This window comes from Arctopsyche grandis, chromosome 1 (assembly GCF_051622035.1).
Source record: "Arctopsyche grandis isolate Sample6627 chromosome 1, ASM5162203v2, whole genome shotgun sequence".
Lineage (NCBI taxonomy): Eukaryota > Metazoa > Arthropoda > Insecta > Trichoptera > Hydropsychidae > Arctopsyche > Arctopsyche grandis.
In genome coordinates, this window is record NC_135355.1 from 1,474,245 (window position 1) to 1,488,484 (window position 14,240).

Below are 14,240 nucleotides of genomic sequence, written 5' to 3' on the forward strand. Positions count from 1 at the left end.
TTTTAGATTTGTACATAATTTTTACAAATTGTCATATTAAAAAGTCATATTATTATCATAAAAATAAAAATAATATATACCAGGAAGGCTTGACAGGAAGACCCCAATGCGCCTTCTAGGACAATTAATTACAAACAATGCAGCATTTTATTATTACATACATCACTGTATTTCCAGAACCTGAATAACACGAAATAGCAATTAATTAATTAATTAATCCATTGAGACATCTATGGATTTAGATTTTGTACATAATTTTTACAAATTATACACACAATAAATACAGAAGATTTGTGACAACAGGAAAGATGATTTTTTGCCAATTTTGAGGAACCGTTTCAACAATGATCAGATAAAGATGGCAAAATTCTGATAAGAAACGATCGATTTGGAGTCACAAATACCCCCAAATCTAACCAGAAATTAACAATGAATTAATCAATCCATAGAGACATCTATGCATTTAGACTTGTATATGTATAATTTTTACATAAATCAAATACAGATATTCGTGACATAGTGGGTAGGATGACTTTTGCCAATTTGATAGAGGAACCGTTTCAACAATGAAATCAGATAAATTGGCAAACTCTGATAAGAAACGATCGACTTGGGAGTCACAAATATCCAAATTAGCACGGGATCGAACCCGGTAACCTCTCGGTGCTCATAACCATCTCATAACCGAGTCATATTCGAACTTTGAATAGTTTCCGCTACTTCAATTTATTTTGTTGCATTTATGAAATTTTCGAAATCCAAACTTCTGTGGACCGAGGCTTTATAGAAGTAGAAGCAATATGGTTTCAAGTCTGTGCGCTTTCATATATGATCAATAGACACGTATTTTGGGCATTTTGCTATTAATGCTTAATTGATGCTAAAATTCGGTATAGATGCTAAATTCGTAAAATATGTGAATAGATGCTAAAATAACAAATAAAAGTGAAATTTGCATAAAATTTATAAAATTAATAGACAATTTAGAAGGGTCTTCCAATTCCTTTGCCCATTTATTATGTGAAGAAATTGAGGGGATAAAACAGAGCTTGCAGTTTACCATAGACGGTGTTTTTCATGTCGAAACCAAGCAACTGCTTTTGTCTACTACTGTAAACAAAGGCTGCTCAAAAAAGCGTCTTAAAACTACTCAAGACTAAATGAGACAAATGTATTCCTCCAAACATTGAGTAAACTATTCAATCTATCTGTGCCAGGTACAACATCTAATATTAATGTTAAAGAAACAGTTTTGTTTTTTAGAAAACTGCCATTGTTTAATATATTAACAGAGGCTCAATGTTTGGAAGGATATCGGCACTTTTTTAGACAATTAATATAGAGGATATAAAAAGTGAATCCACGCCGGATATATTGCTATTATTGATGGCAACAAAAATTAAATATGAAGAGTTTGGTTGTGCCGCTCTAAAATCTATTTGGTGTCCCGTCAATAGTGTGGATGCTGAAAGGTATTTTAGTAAATATGTACAATATAATTGTTACCGATCGTCGCACGAATCTCAAAAAAGAATCTGTAGAAATATGCTCCATGTTGAGTTTTAATAAATTTTAATTGGTACTATATTTTTATATTCATATTTTTTGTCTTTGTATTTTTATATTCATGTTTTTTTCATTGTAATTTTAATAACAAAACATTTTTAAATTTTTCTATAATTTTTTAATTGTTGTTTAGTCTTTAAATTGTATAAAAATTGTCCTAAAACGCTAAAATGCAATTGACAAAAATAGATACGTGTCTCTAATGATCAATTTTGAAGTTTTACTTTCATTATGCTTGTCCTTATGTACACCCTATTTTTTCATGTCTGCCGAGGCTACACTTTTGAGTGAACGATTTAGAACAAATGCCACATTTGTACGGTTTATCCCCAGTGTGAGATATTTCATGTCTCTCGAGGTCAAATTTTCGAGTGAATAATTTAAAACAGACTTCACATTTGTGCGGCTTTTCTCCCGTGTGAATTCTTTCATGTTTCACAAGGCCGGAATTTTTCACGAACGATTTCAAGCAAACGTTACATTTATACGGCTTTATTCCAGCGTGAGATTTCACGTGTCCGTCAAGACTACTCTTTTGAGCGAACAATTTAAAACATAGATCACATTTGTAAGGCATTTCGCCGGAATGATGTCTTTCGTGTATCCTGAGGCTTGATTTTTTGGCAAATGATTTTAAACAAACGTTACATTTGTACGGTTTGACTCCGGCGTGAGAGTTCATGTGTGCAATGAGGTGATGTTTTTGAGAGAATGATTTTGTACAGATATGACAGTTGTGCGGTTTTTCACCAGTATGAGATTTCTCATGTCTCACGAGGTCAGACTTTTGAGTGAATAGTTTTGAACAAACATTGCATTCGGATGGTTTTCGTTGTAGTTTAGACTTGTCTTGAAATTTAATTTTATGTGAAACTTTCGGTAATGGGGGTTCTTCAGGTAGAATGTCAATTTCAATCATTGAAGTCACTCCTCCTGCACCCATCTGTAAAATAAAACAAACGCATATCACTTTGGAACTGTGTGATACTTTCACAGTGTGAGAAACGACTTAACCGGTGAATTTACGTTTTCAATTAAATTGATGTTTTGCTTAGAATCGTTTTGTTCTAAGGCATTACTTATCTCGTCATTGAGAGAGGTATCACTCGACTCGTCGTCGCAATCTTCCAATACAAATTCTTCCGTTTTGATTTCCAAACACTCATTTTTATTATTTAATCTTACTTTCAATGTTTGGTCACTTTGAAGACAAACGTTTCGAAAGGTGGTAAACAATTCCAGATTACTATCACAAGACATACATATCATATTTGGCAACGTGTCGTCTTTCTCGACCTAAAAATGATCAACGTTTAGACTGGATTTAGATGGCAATAAGTTAACCAAATAAACTGTGGTCTATAATTGACCTGAAGATGACAGCAGGTCCAAATCCGTTGCACCACTGGATGAGGATTGTCATAGATGGAGACGGTTGGATCAGAACAAAGGCAAAGTCTACACTCCATTGTGCAAAACAGTACTAAAGGCCAAACGTCAAAAATATGGCTTCTTCTTCTTCTTAACATTTGGTCTAAATTATATATATAGCTACGACTATAAACCATAATAGTAACAAGTCACTTGTTTTTATAAACATGGAAACATATTTTTTTATTTAGTGGTAAATATGCTATGATAAGACCTGATGAAGGAGGGGGGGTGGGGGTATGAACCAGGGCTCTCTAAAAGGCCCGTGTCATATTTGATAAAATTTTAATTATTGCAAATTTTTATGCTTTACAAAATTAATAATTATTTTTAGCATAAAAAGATGGCAAGTAGTCCACCTCACAGAGGGGTGACCGAATGTTAAAAAGTCGAAAATGTTCGTTTACCATGCATATATATGAAAAACGGTTAGTATACATATCAGTACCGTGCGGTAAAAGTCTCTTTCCCCCCGTCGTACATCCTCACTTGATTTGCGCGAGCAGGATACAACAAGAACAAGAGGAACAGGCTTTTCCTTCCGTATTCTGCTCGCGCACATTAAACAAGACTGTATGACAAAAAGAGAGATAATTTCACCGCATGCCACTCATATATATTATATATACATAGTACCGTTTACCATGCACCCTTTTTTTTGATCTTTCGACTTAAGATCTTTCGATTTTCGGTCCCGTGAGGTAGACCCCTCACAGAGTACAGCGGTTGGAATAATTGCCATCTCGCTTGCACCAACGCTATCTGCGTCACAAATACGGACCACGAGAAAGCTTTCCTAACGCAATTACCATTCGAGTTAGTACGTTTAGATAAAAAAAAATATTGCGATAGAAAACCAATCCTTATAAATGTGGTGAAATAAAAAAGCTGGCCAAATAAACGCATAATAGCATGAAAAAAAAAATATATTTTTGACTTTTAAAATTCGCTAGATAATTAATTATAAGTATTTTAAAGCAATGAAATATAACAATCAATAGGAAAAACATCTGACTATTGATTCCAATACTCATTTTGAACACAACAATACTAGATTTTGAGTTAAAAACTGCAAAAGCCAAAAAACTGTAAAATAGCGCATTTTTTTAAACACTCATATCTTGTAAACGAGAGCGAACCAACAAAAATCAAGTGGGTCAAACTTAGTAAAGATTGATTAGCTTACACTCTGGTAAGTCAAAAACGTGATTTTTTGTTGCTCGGTGTTATTGGTCACAAAGCGCTTGCCCAAAAGTCACTATAACGGAACATCTGGCAACCGAAAAGTTTATCATACTAATAAAAAATCAAGTGCCAAATATTCCGTATTCGTGATTTTCATGGCAAAAATTGTCTTTTGGGCGATCGCAATGTGACTAATAATCCAAAACATTTCCCTAAATTTTTCGCATCGGTTAAAAAAATCGGATCGTGAGATCTCTAACATTATTATACGAATTTTAGTGTGATATGTTTGAAAGTGTTCGAATCATCTCACTTTAATAAATAATAAAACATGATAGAAATTGAATAGGTACATACATATGTAGGTGGTATATAGCAAGCAAAATTTCCCTTGAAAATGATATTTTGTTAATACGTATTGTGTTTTGTAGTTTGTACATATGTACATATTTTTATTATTATTATTTTTACAAATATACATATATACCAGGAAGGCTTGACAGGAAGACCCCAATGCGCCTTCCTGGACAATTAATAACAAAAAATGCAGCATTTTATAATTAATCTCTGTATTTCCAAGAGTTGAAGAACGCGAAATAACAATTAATTAATTAATCAATTACAGAATTAATCCATTGAGACATCTATGGATCAATTCTTACAAATTATGCGCACAATAAATACAGAAGATTTGTGACAACAGGAAGGATGAATGAAAGATGATGTTTCAGCAATGATCAGATAAAATTGGCAAACTCTGATAAGAAACGATCGATTTGGAAACACCCCCAAATCCCACTGATCACTTGGTGCTAAACATACACGCTACCATTAAGCCATACTGCTGGCCATATGAAGATGATGTAGGAAAACTGAATATGCTATACGAGTTTATGAAGAAGAGATGAAATCAAAAACGATCCTTGCTCGAGTTCGGCATTAAACAACATCCATTCACATGGATGTATTGATAAGCGAAGAGGTTCGGTGATTACTAGTCAAATGTGAACCAGTCACAGGACAACTGGTTGCTCTAGAACGGTCACTCGTGATCATCCGTCACGCTAAAACTGGTCACACCCTAAAACTAATTCGAGCAATTTTTAATTTTTGCGTGTGACCAGTTTTTTCGTGACCAATTTTTGGGTGTGACCAGTTTTCTCGTGACCAGTTTTAGGGTGTGACCAGTTTTAGTGTGACGGGTGATCATGAGTGACCGATCTAGAGCGACCAGTTGTCCTGTGACTGGTTCACATATGACTAGTAGTCCGTTTACCAAGCGAAGGTTGTATCCATTATTACCAATTATGACAGTACGTGATACATATTTACATAAAATATATCAAGAATCAAAATAAAGTTTGAGAAGCAGAGATAATCATCGAGAACGAGGCCGCGTGTTCGGCAGTTGTTGTCGTTATTTGCTATCTTGTGTTTCTTGCTGTCTTCTTGTATGGTTTTATTTTATTTATACCGTATTTTTATTCCATTTTATATACTTGCTTACCAAAATTATAGTTAGTAGACATTTTTATCAAAATAATTCCCACATGAGAGATTATAGACTGGTTATACATTTTTTTACCAATTGATTATATTAACCAACGAATACTGGTTACAGTGTGCTCCTGGGATTGTTCAACTTTTTTACTAGCCTCCTCTTACTTCACTTTTTAGCTATTCGAAATTGTAACAAAAAACACACATCCAATCTACCACTATAATTAAATATTTGTTGAAAATACTACAACTTCTTGATCATTTATCAATTCATTTACATACGTACTATTTTTTATTGTAAAAATAATCTTTACAAATTATTCATCTTTTACGTTGAAAGTGAAATTCTCTCATATTTTCAATTGATTTGAAATAACCAATGAAGCAATTAATATAATTCGATTTGTGATAAATATCTAATCAGCTCTTGCCCTTGACACTAAAATATGTTGTGCAACATCATTTTTATATTTGAATTTATTCACACAATTATTATTTTTATAGTTTTTTTGATACATATACTTATATTGAATAAATAATTAAATAAGTATTTTGTTCTAAATTTTTAATTGTGACCTTTGTATATTAATCTGCGCTTTTATGTGCAATATCTAATAAGTGTATATTAGCAAATATTTATGTATTTAAAACGCTTGCTAACTCAAATGGTATCTTATAAGTTATTATTAGAGGCACGTATTTTTGTCAATTTTCATTTTGCATTTTACCGTTTTAGGGCATTAAAAATGTTCAATTTTAGCATTTATTTTAATGAAGAGTTTAGATTTAAATAATAAAAAATTTCGATGAATTTTAATAAAATTTATATACATATATACAATTTAAAGACAACACAACCATTAAAAAATAATAGAAAAATTCAAAAGTATTTTGGAATTAAAATTTCAATGAAAAAAACATGAATATAAAAATACAAAGACAAAAAATGTGAATATAAAAATATAATACCAATTAAAATTTATTAAAACTCAACATGGAACATATTTCTACAGATTCTTCTTTGAAATTCGTGACAATCGGTAAAAATTATATTGTATTTACTAAAATACCTTTCAGCATACACACTATTAACCGGACACCAAATAGATTTTGGAGCTGCACAACCAAACTCTTCATATTTAATTTTTGTTGCCATCAATAATAGCAATATATCGGGCGTGGATTAACTTTTTATATTCTCTATTAATTGTCTAAAAAAGTGCTGATATCCTTCCAAACATTGAGACTCTTTTAATACATTAAACAATGGCAGGTTTCTAAAAAACAAAACTGTTTCTTTAACATTAATATTAGATTTTGAACCTGCCACAGATGGATTGAATAGTTTACTCAATGTTTGGAGGAATAGATTTGTCTTGTTTAGTCTTGAGTGCGAGTCTAGTTTTAAGACGCTTTTTTGAGCAGCCTTTTGGATACACAGCTCCAACTGTCTTCTTTTATTTACAGTAGTAGACAAAAGCAGTTGCTTGATTTCGACAGGAAAAACACCGTCTATGGTAAACTGCAAGCTCTGTTTTATCCCCTCAATTTCTTCACATAATAAATGGGTAAAGGGATAGGAAGACCCTTCTAAATAAATAAACTATTCGCATATTTTACGAATTTAGCATCAATTAAGCATTAATAGCAAAATGCCCAAAATATGTGCCTCTAGTTATTATGTATTAGAAAGTGTCGAAATAACATGTTTGAATTAGAAACTTATTAAAATTCAAATTTCATTTAATATAATAATGATTCAAACTTCATATAAGTGTACATACATTCGTACTATAACATTGAAAATTTGTTTTATTTTAAATTTTATACTCTATATTTAGATTGATTTTCCCAGCACAATAACAAACATGTTTATCAACATATGACCCTTTATGCATTTGATAAACATGTTTATAGTGATGAAACTGACGACACTGCAAGCCTTTTAAAACGTAAATACGAAAATATTTACTATGGTTGGGTCTCATTTCTATTCATTACATTTCAGAAATGGCGATCTTGCGATTTTTCAAAACTCCGGCATATAGCCAACACAAAACTGGCGAAATTCTCAAAAAATTACAAAATGTCGACACCCGTGTGACGAATTTAATCGTAGAAATGTGTTACCACGTGGAAGTGAACGACCTGAGTAAATTATCATCGGAAGACCGGGATAAACTTATATGGCTTTTGTCACCACCGCTAAACTTGGATGCAGTCAAATGTGAATCGTCCTTTACAATGCTGGGAGAGAATCAACGTGTCATAGAATGTGGTCCTAGGTATCATCATTTTATAATAAAAAGTTGTTTTAAGTCGATGGATATTTTTTAATATACGTGTATATTTACAGGTTTAACTTCTCTACGGCCGATTCTTCCAATGCGGTTCAAATATGTGAGAATATTCATCTGTGTGGTATTTCAAGAATCGAAGTCTCTCACCGTCATCTCATTACTTTGAACCAAGGAGTCAAGTTTGATTTCGACTTACAGGAATTGTCAAGTATTTTATACGATCGTATGACCCATTGTGTGTATACAAAAGAAAATTTACCAGTTAACAGTTTCAACGAAGCATTGAAAAACAATCCGGAACCGTGGTTCTCGGTGCCAGTGTTGGAACAAGGAAAGCAAGCGTTGCAAGATGTCAACAAGAAGTTGGGTCTGGCTTTTGATGAATGGGATTTAGACTTTTACACAGAAATGTTTTCAAAAAAATTGAAGCGGAATCCAACCAGTGTTGAATGTTTCGATTTAGCTCAGAGCAATAGTGAACATTCTAGGCATTGGTTTTTTAAGGTTTAATGTTTGTGTTTACATTTGTTTTCATATTTATGCGAATGTGTTCTAATTATTTAATATACTTTTGCAGGGAAAACTTGTTATTGACGGTGCTGAATGCGAAAAATCTCTCATAGAAATGATTATGGATACTCAAAACACGTCAAACAACAACAATGTTATTAAGTTCAGTGATAATAGCAGGTATTTTAATTTAATAAATCAAACATATAGCACAGGGCAGAAATAATAAGACGATAATTTTAGTGCTATTGATGGATTTTCACATGAGAAATTATACCCGACGAATATATCTGGTCCTGGAAAGATGCAAGTTCTGAAAACCAAGTCTGATATTATATTTACAGCTGAAACTCACAATATGCCAACAGCTGTATGTCCGTTTAGTGGTGCTACTACAGGTACTGGAGGTCGCATAAGAGACGTGCAAGCCGTCGGAAGAGGTGGACACTGCGTAGCTGGCACGGCCGGTTATTGCGTAGGAAATTTAAAATTACACGGTAAACAATCGAATATTATATTTGCCAGTAACTCTTGGGACATTTTACAAGTAATACTGTATTGCTTCATCATCCAGGCTTGGATCTGCCGTGGGAAGATGACGTTTGGCATTATCCATTCAACTTTGCTTCACCTCTCGATGTTTTGATCGAAGCGAGCAACGGTGCTTCCGACTACGGAAACAAATTTGGAGAACCTTTGATTACCGGGTTTGTGTTGTCGTATGGACTCAAAAATGCTGAGGATGTACGGGAGGAATATGTAAAACCTGTCATGTTCAGTGGTGGCATCGGTCATATGCCACATGACATGATTGATAAAGTTCCACCTTCCAAAGGTACCCGATCGATACAATGTTGTTATTTACTTGCTTATTGAAATTGCTTGCTTTATTTTGTTTCCTGAAGGTAATTTGGTGGTGAAATTGGGAGGACCAGTGTATAGAATTGGCGTTGGTGGTGGAGCTGCATCTTCGGTAGCCGTTCAAGGAGACGATGGACGAAGCGCAGCTCTTGATTTTGGTGCTGTCCAACGAGGTGACGCTGAAATGGGTAATCGGCTCAATCGAGTCATTCGAATGTGTCTAGAAGCTGATAAAAATCCCATATTAGGTAATATCAATTCTTGTCTTTACTTGGGCTTGGTGCAAACGATCGACAAGATTAAATTGAGTTGGATCTTTCTGGCGAGTTTAATAAGGCAAAATTCAGAACTAAAGTATCAGGAGCACAGAACGTATACAGGGTAGGTGTATGTCGGGACTTCGGGTAGATTTCGCTTAGTGTAAGTGCGAGCAGTGCGCACGCATAAGGTACACGTGTCGTTAATCTGTGGTTCAGTCTGTCTGGCGCTTGTTGATCGTTTGCACCGCATCGCTTTACTTATACACACCTATTATAATTCTTTACAATTGTATATAGATAATTGTGTTTCTCAAACTCGTCTTTAACTTATTGGGCGACTCTCTATGTCTTCCAACGCCTTCTGGGTTGTCCTATTTTTAGCAACCTTTCTGAAAACGTAATGTAATTTCGTTTTAGCTATACACGATCAAGGTGCTGGTGGAAATGGAAACGTGTTGAAAGAGCTCGTAGAGCCTGAAGGAGCTGCAATATTCACAAAAGAATTTAAACTTGGAGATCCTACAATAACAACAATGGAACTTTGGGGAGCCGAGTATCAAGAAAATAATGCTCTTTTGTGTTCAAAACAGGATAGGAAAACACTCGAAGGTAGTTTTTTTTTTAGAGCTTAAAGGTTCTTGAAATATGTAATATTGTGCGAGTATATCTAAACTTTTAATATATCTTAGATATCTGCACCCGAGAAAGGTGCCCAGTCTCATTCGTGGGCGAAGTTACAGGCGATGGCAATGTTAAACTAATCGAAGACTCGTTTGGAGATGTAGATTCATATAAAAACAATACAAAAAATGAAAATCTTCCGTTTGATCTATGTTTAGAGACTGTTTTAGGTAAAATTAATTTATGAAAGAATCTTCTAATGAATCTATTATTATATATAAAATTGAAAAACATAATTATTTTAGGTAAAATGCCTCGAAAAGTTTTCAATTTGACCAATCAAACTCCAAGGTTGAAGCCTTTGATATTACCTTCGAATCTTAGTGTTTTGGAAGCTTTGAATAGAGTGTTCAAACTGGTGTCTGTAGGAAGCAAAAGATATCTCACAAATAAAGTAGATAGATGCGTTACTGGATTAGTGGTTCAACAACAATGTGTTGGACCTTTGCATACTCCGCTTGCTGATTATGGGATGATAGCCCTGTCGTACACTGATCTTGTCGGAGCAGCTACGTCGATTGGAACACAACCCATTAAAGGGTTGATCGATTCAAAAGCAGGTGCCAGAATGGCCGTTGGAGAAGCCTTAACAAATTTGGTAACTCATGTTTTTAAATATTGAACTCTAATGGTCACACGTTTAACTTATTTTTAATCATTCAATGTTTGACTTTCAGGTTTTTGCTGGCATAACTTGTCTTTCAGATGTTAAATGCTCTGGAAATTGGATGTGGAGTGGTAAAACTGGCGATGAAGGTGGAAAACTGGTAACAGCTTGTCAAGCTATGTGTGATATAATGTCAAAACTTGGTATAGCCGTTGACGGTGGAAAAGATTCTTTGTCAATGTCAGCGGGAGTTAAAGGGAGTAGAGGTAAATAAAATGTGAATTATCTACATACATGTTTTCTAGTTTTATTTTGATATTAATCCTTAACATTTGATTTTTAGTCAAATCTCCTGGAACGCTCGTTATTTCAACATATGCTCCTTGTCCAAATATAAAAGTTAAATTGACACCCGATTTAAAGGAAGAACGATCCGTTTTGATCATGATACCTGTTAATCCCGGAAAATGCCGGTAATTTTTGCTGTAAAAATAAATATACTATTACTATTTTATTAATACGAGGTTTTACATTTATTTAATTTAATCTTTAGATTGGGAGGAACAGCTATAGCTCAGTGTTTTAAACAACAAGGAAACACATGTCCAGATGTGGATGATCCTATTAAGCTTAGGAATATCTTTAACACTACTCAAACTCTACTCAAAGGTTAGTTAAAGTTATATTAAAGTTTTATATTTCAACATATTATATGATTTAATATATAATTTGATTGTAGAAGGAGCTTTGTTATCGGGTCACGATATCAGCGATGGTGGTTTGATAACTTGTATACTAGAAATGGCTTTCGCTGGTCTTCGGGGGGTTCAAATCAATTTAAATCTACCGAATGCTAACTGTATCGAAGCTCTTTTTAACGAAGAGCTGGGAATTGTATTGGAAGTTAGCCAAAATAATTATGAAGCATGTATTGGAAAGTTCTTAGAAAATAACATTCAAGTGCATAATATTGGGTATACAAGTGGAACCGGCATGAAAGCACCTGTAAAAATATCATACAATGGTGATGTCGTTTTGGAGTCGGAACTTTTTAACTTGTTCCGTCTTTGGGAAGAAATAAGCTACAGGCTAGAACTGTTGCAAGCTAATTCTGAATGCATTGAAGAAGAATGGAATGGTAATTTGATATGTATTAAATTATATTCTCTTGTTGTAGGTATACAGAGTACAAAATATACAAAACGTTTTTAATTATTATAGGTTTACAGTATCGCTCCGGACCAAAATATAATATTAATTTCAACTCTGAAATGGTGCTCATGAGAAGTTCTAGTGTAATAAGAGTCGCTGTAATAAGAGAAGAAGGTTCGATGATAATATTTGTGTTGTGTTTGATGTTAAATTGTACGATGAATTATTAATTTCATTAATTTCCTTAGGTACAAATGGAGATCGTGAAATGATAGCATCCTTAATGAATTCGAAATTTGAAGTTCACGATGTCACGATGAGCGATTTCGCAGGAAAAGTTGCAATGGACCAATTTCGAGGAATAGTTTTCCCGGGAGGCTTCAGCTACGCGGGTAATTCGAAAATTTGAGATATTAAATGTCGTCTGAGATACTAAAAGTTCGATTTTTTTTTTTTTTAGATACACTAGGATCAGCTAAAGGATGGGCTGCTAGTATTATTTGCAACAAAGATCTGATAAAACAGTTCAATCACTTTGCCCATGGTCGAAAAGATACATTTTCACTTGGCGTGTGTAACGGTTGTCAGTTGATGCCGTTGATCGGATGGATCACTACAGATTCTGATGCAACCAATGTTTGTAACAGTTCTCCAGAAATAGCTCTCGATCATAATAAATCGGAACGGTAGTATATAATGATTTTTTTGATTCATCATTGACAAGTTCCGTCAATAATATGTAATATATTTTAGATTTGAATGCCGTTGGTCTTGCGTTTCGATTAATCCTGGCAAAGGTACGACTGTTTGGTTCAAAGATATGCAAGATTCCCAACTGGGTGTGTGGATAGCTCACGGTGAAGGAAGATTTACGTTTAAAACGTCTGCCGTGTTGGATAAACTCAAAGTGAACGGGCAAATATGTCTCCAGTATGTGGATGACGATGGAAAGTGTACAGAAAAATATCCGATGAATCCTAATGGAAGTCCTCGTGAGTCTTTCGTTTATATCGAGTGCGAAAATACTATGGATGGTTTTTTGATTGATAATTTTTTTTGCAGTCGGTATAGCTAGTGTGTGTTCAATCGACGGGAGACACTTGGCGATGATGCCTCATCCGGAACGGTGCACTCTCAAGTGGCAATGTCCCTACAAGATGAACTATGGCGGAGAGGAGAATTCGAACTCTCCGTGGCAAAGAATGTTCGATAATGCGTACATGTGGGCATCTAAACATGTAGATATGTAATAAAATTCGTTTCATAAGAATGTTTATTTATTATTTTACCCATTATTTAAGACATTATACACATTTACCTAAATGTTCAGTATAAACACATGTAACTCATATAGATTGCTCACGTTCATTTCAGAATAGTTGTGATTTAAACAGTAATTTAAATCAAACGAGAAATTTAAATTTTATCGCTAATTGATCTAAATATTCTCAATTTTTCTTCGGTATTTGGTGGAAGAAAAACAGCTCATGAAGCGCATATGAATATTTTCCTATTATTGATAAAGAAATAAGTTCTCTTTTCAATTTAGCCTGTTATCTTTATAGTTGGAAAATGAATTTCAAAAGAAATCAATTTATAGAGCAAGATCTTCGATAAGCGAAGAAAAGAAAATTGCAAAATGATGCTAATAAAAAGCTTGTAAAAGAAGTGTTTTCTTATAAAAAATATGCGGCAAATTTCTGATACTGAGAGAATCATTTAAAGTAAAATTTAATTGAAGCGTAATTCTCATTCAAATTAAATACATAATTGTTTTATCTTATTTATCGTTCCAATAATAACTAAAGTTGTATAGATAGGCCCTTCCATAGAAATTATATTCAATTTGAAAGTAAAATAGGATCCGAGGATTTTAAATATTCTTTTATTTGATTTTTTCACCTTATCTTCATTTTTATGTATTATTTTTCGTTTACAATTTTTTATCATGTTTTTCTGCTTTTGATTTTTTATTTTATTTTATGCATGTTATTGTATTTTATTTTTGTGTTCTTCTCTTTTTCAAATGTAGGTCATCGTGGCGCATTAGGTATCTACATATATATTGCGTCGAAAGGGTCGCAACGTTAGTTCAGCTGTAAGTCAATTCTCTTTACTGTCGGTTGTTAGTGCTCGGTACGTGTGTTTATTTACATTAAAATCATCAATTTAGCAATATGTAATCAA

General features: G+C 33.6%; 2 protein-coding genes across 2 annotated transcripts; one reads left to right on the plus strand and one right to left on the minus strand.

Moving 5' to 3' along the window:
- Nucleotides 1-155: 155 nt before the first annotated feature.
- Nucleotides 156-3,096, minus strand: LOC143922568 (uncharacterized). The gene is made up of 3 exons (XM_077445871.1): nucleotides 2,937-3,096; nucleotides 2,593-2,862; nucleotides 156-2,509 (listed from the first exon to the last, which is right to left on the minus strand). The coding sequence occupies exons 1-3, from the start codon at nucleotides 3,093-3,095 to the stop codon at nucleotides 1,808-1,810; spliced, it is 1,131 nt and encodes a 376-aa protein (XP_077301997.1). The 5' UTR covers nucleotide 3,096; the 3' UTR covers nucleotides 156-1,807.
- Nucleotides 3,097-5,545: 2,449 nt separating this feature from the next.
- On the plus strand, nucleotides 5,546-13,322 carry Pfas (phosphoribosylformylglycinamidine synthase). The gene is made up of 19 exons (XM_077439501.1): nucleotides 5,546-5,633; nucleotides 7,691-7,967; nucleotides 8,039-8,486; nucleotides 8,560-8,672; nucleotides 8,736-8,989; nucleotides 9,067-9,327; nucleotides 9,398-9,601; nucleotides 10,031-10,222; nucleotides 10,303-10,464; nucleotides 10,540-10,892; nucleotides 10,972-11,167; nucleotides 11,245-11,374; nucleotides 11,455-11,570; nucleotides 11,641-12,039; nucleotides 12,123-12,227; nucleotides 12,302-12,445; nucleotides 12,514-12,739; nucleotides 12,807-13,045; nucleotides 13,116-13,322. The coding sequence occupies exons 2-19, from the start codon at nucleotides 7,693-7,695 to the stop codon at nucleotides 13,301-13,303; spliced, it is 4,005 nt and encodes a 1,334-aa protein (XP_077295627.1). The 5' UTR covers nucleotides 5,546-5,633; nucleotides 7,691-7,692; the 3' UTR covers nucleotides 13,304-13,322.
- The last annotated feature ends 918 nt before the right edge of the window (nucleotides 13,323-14,240 follow it).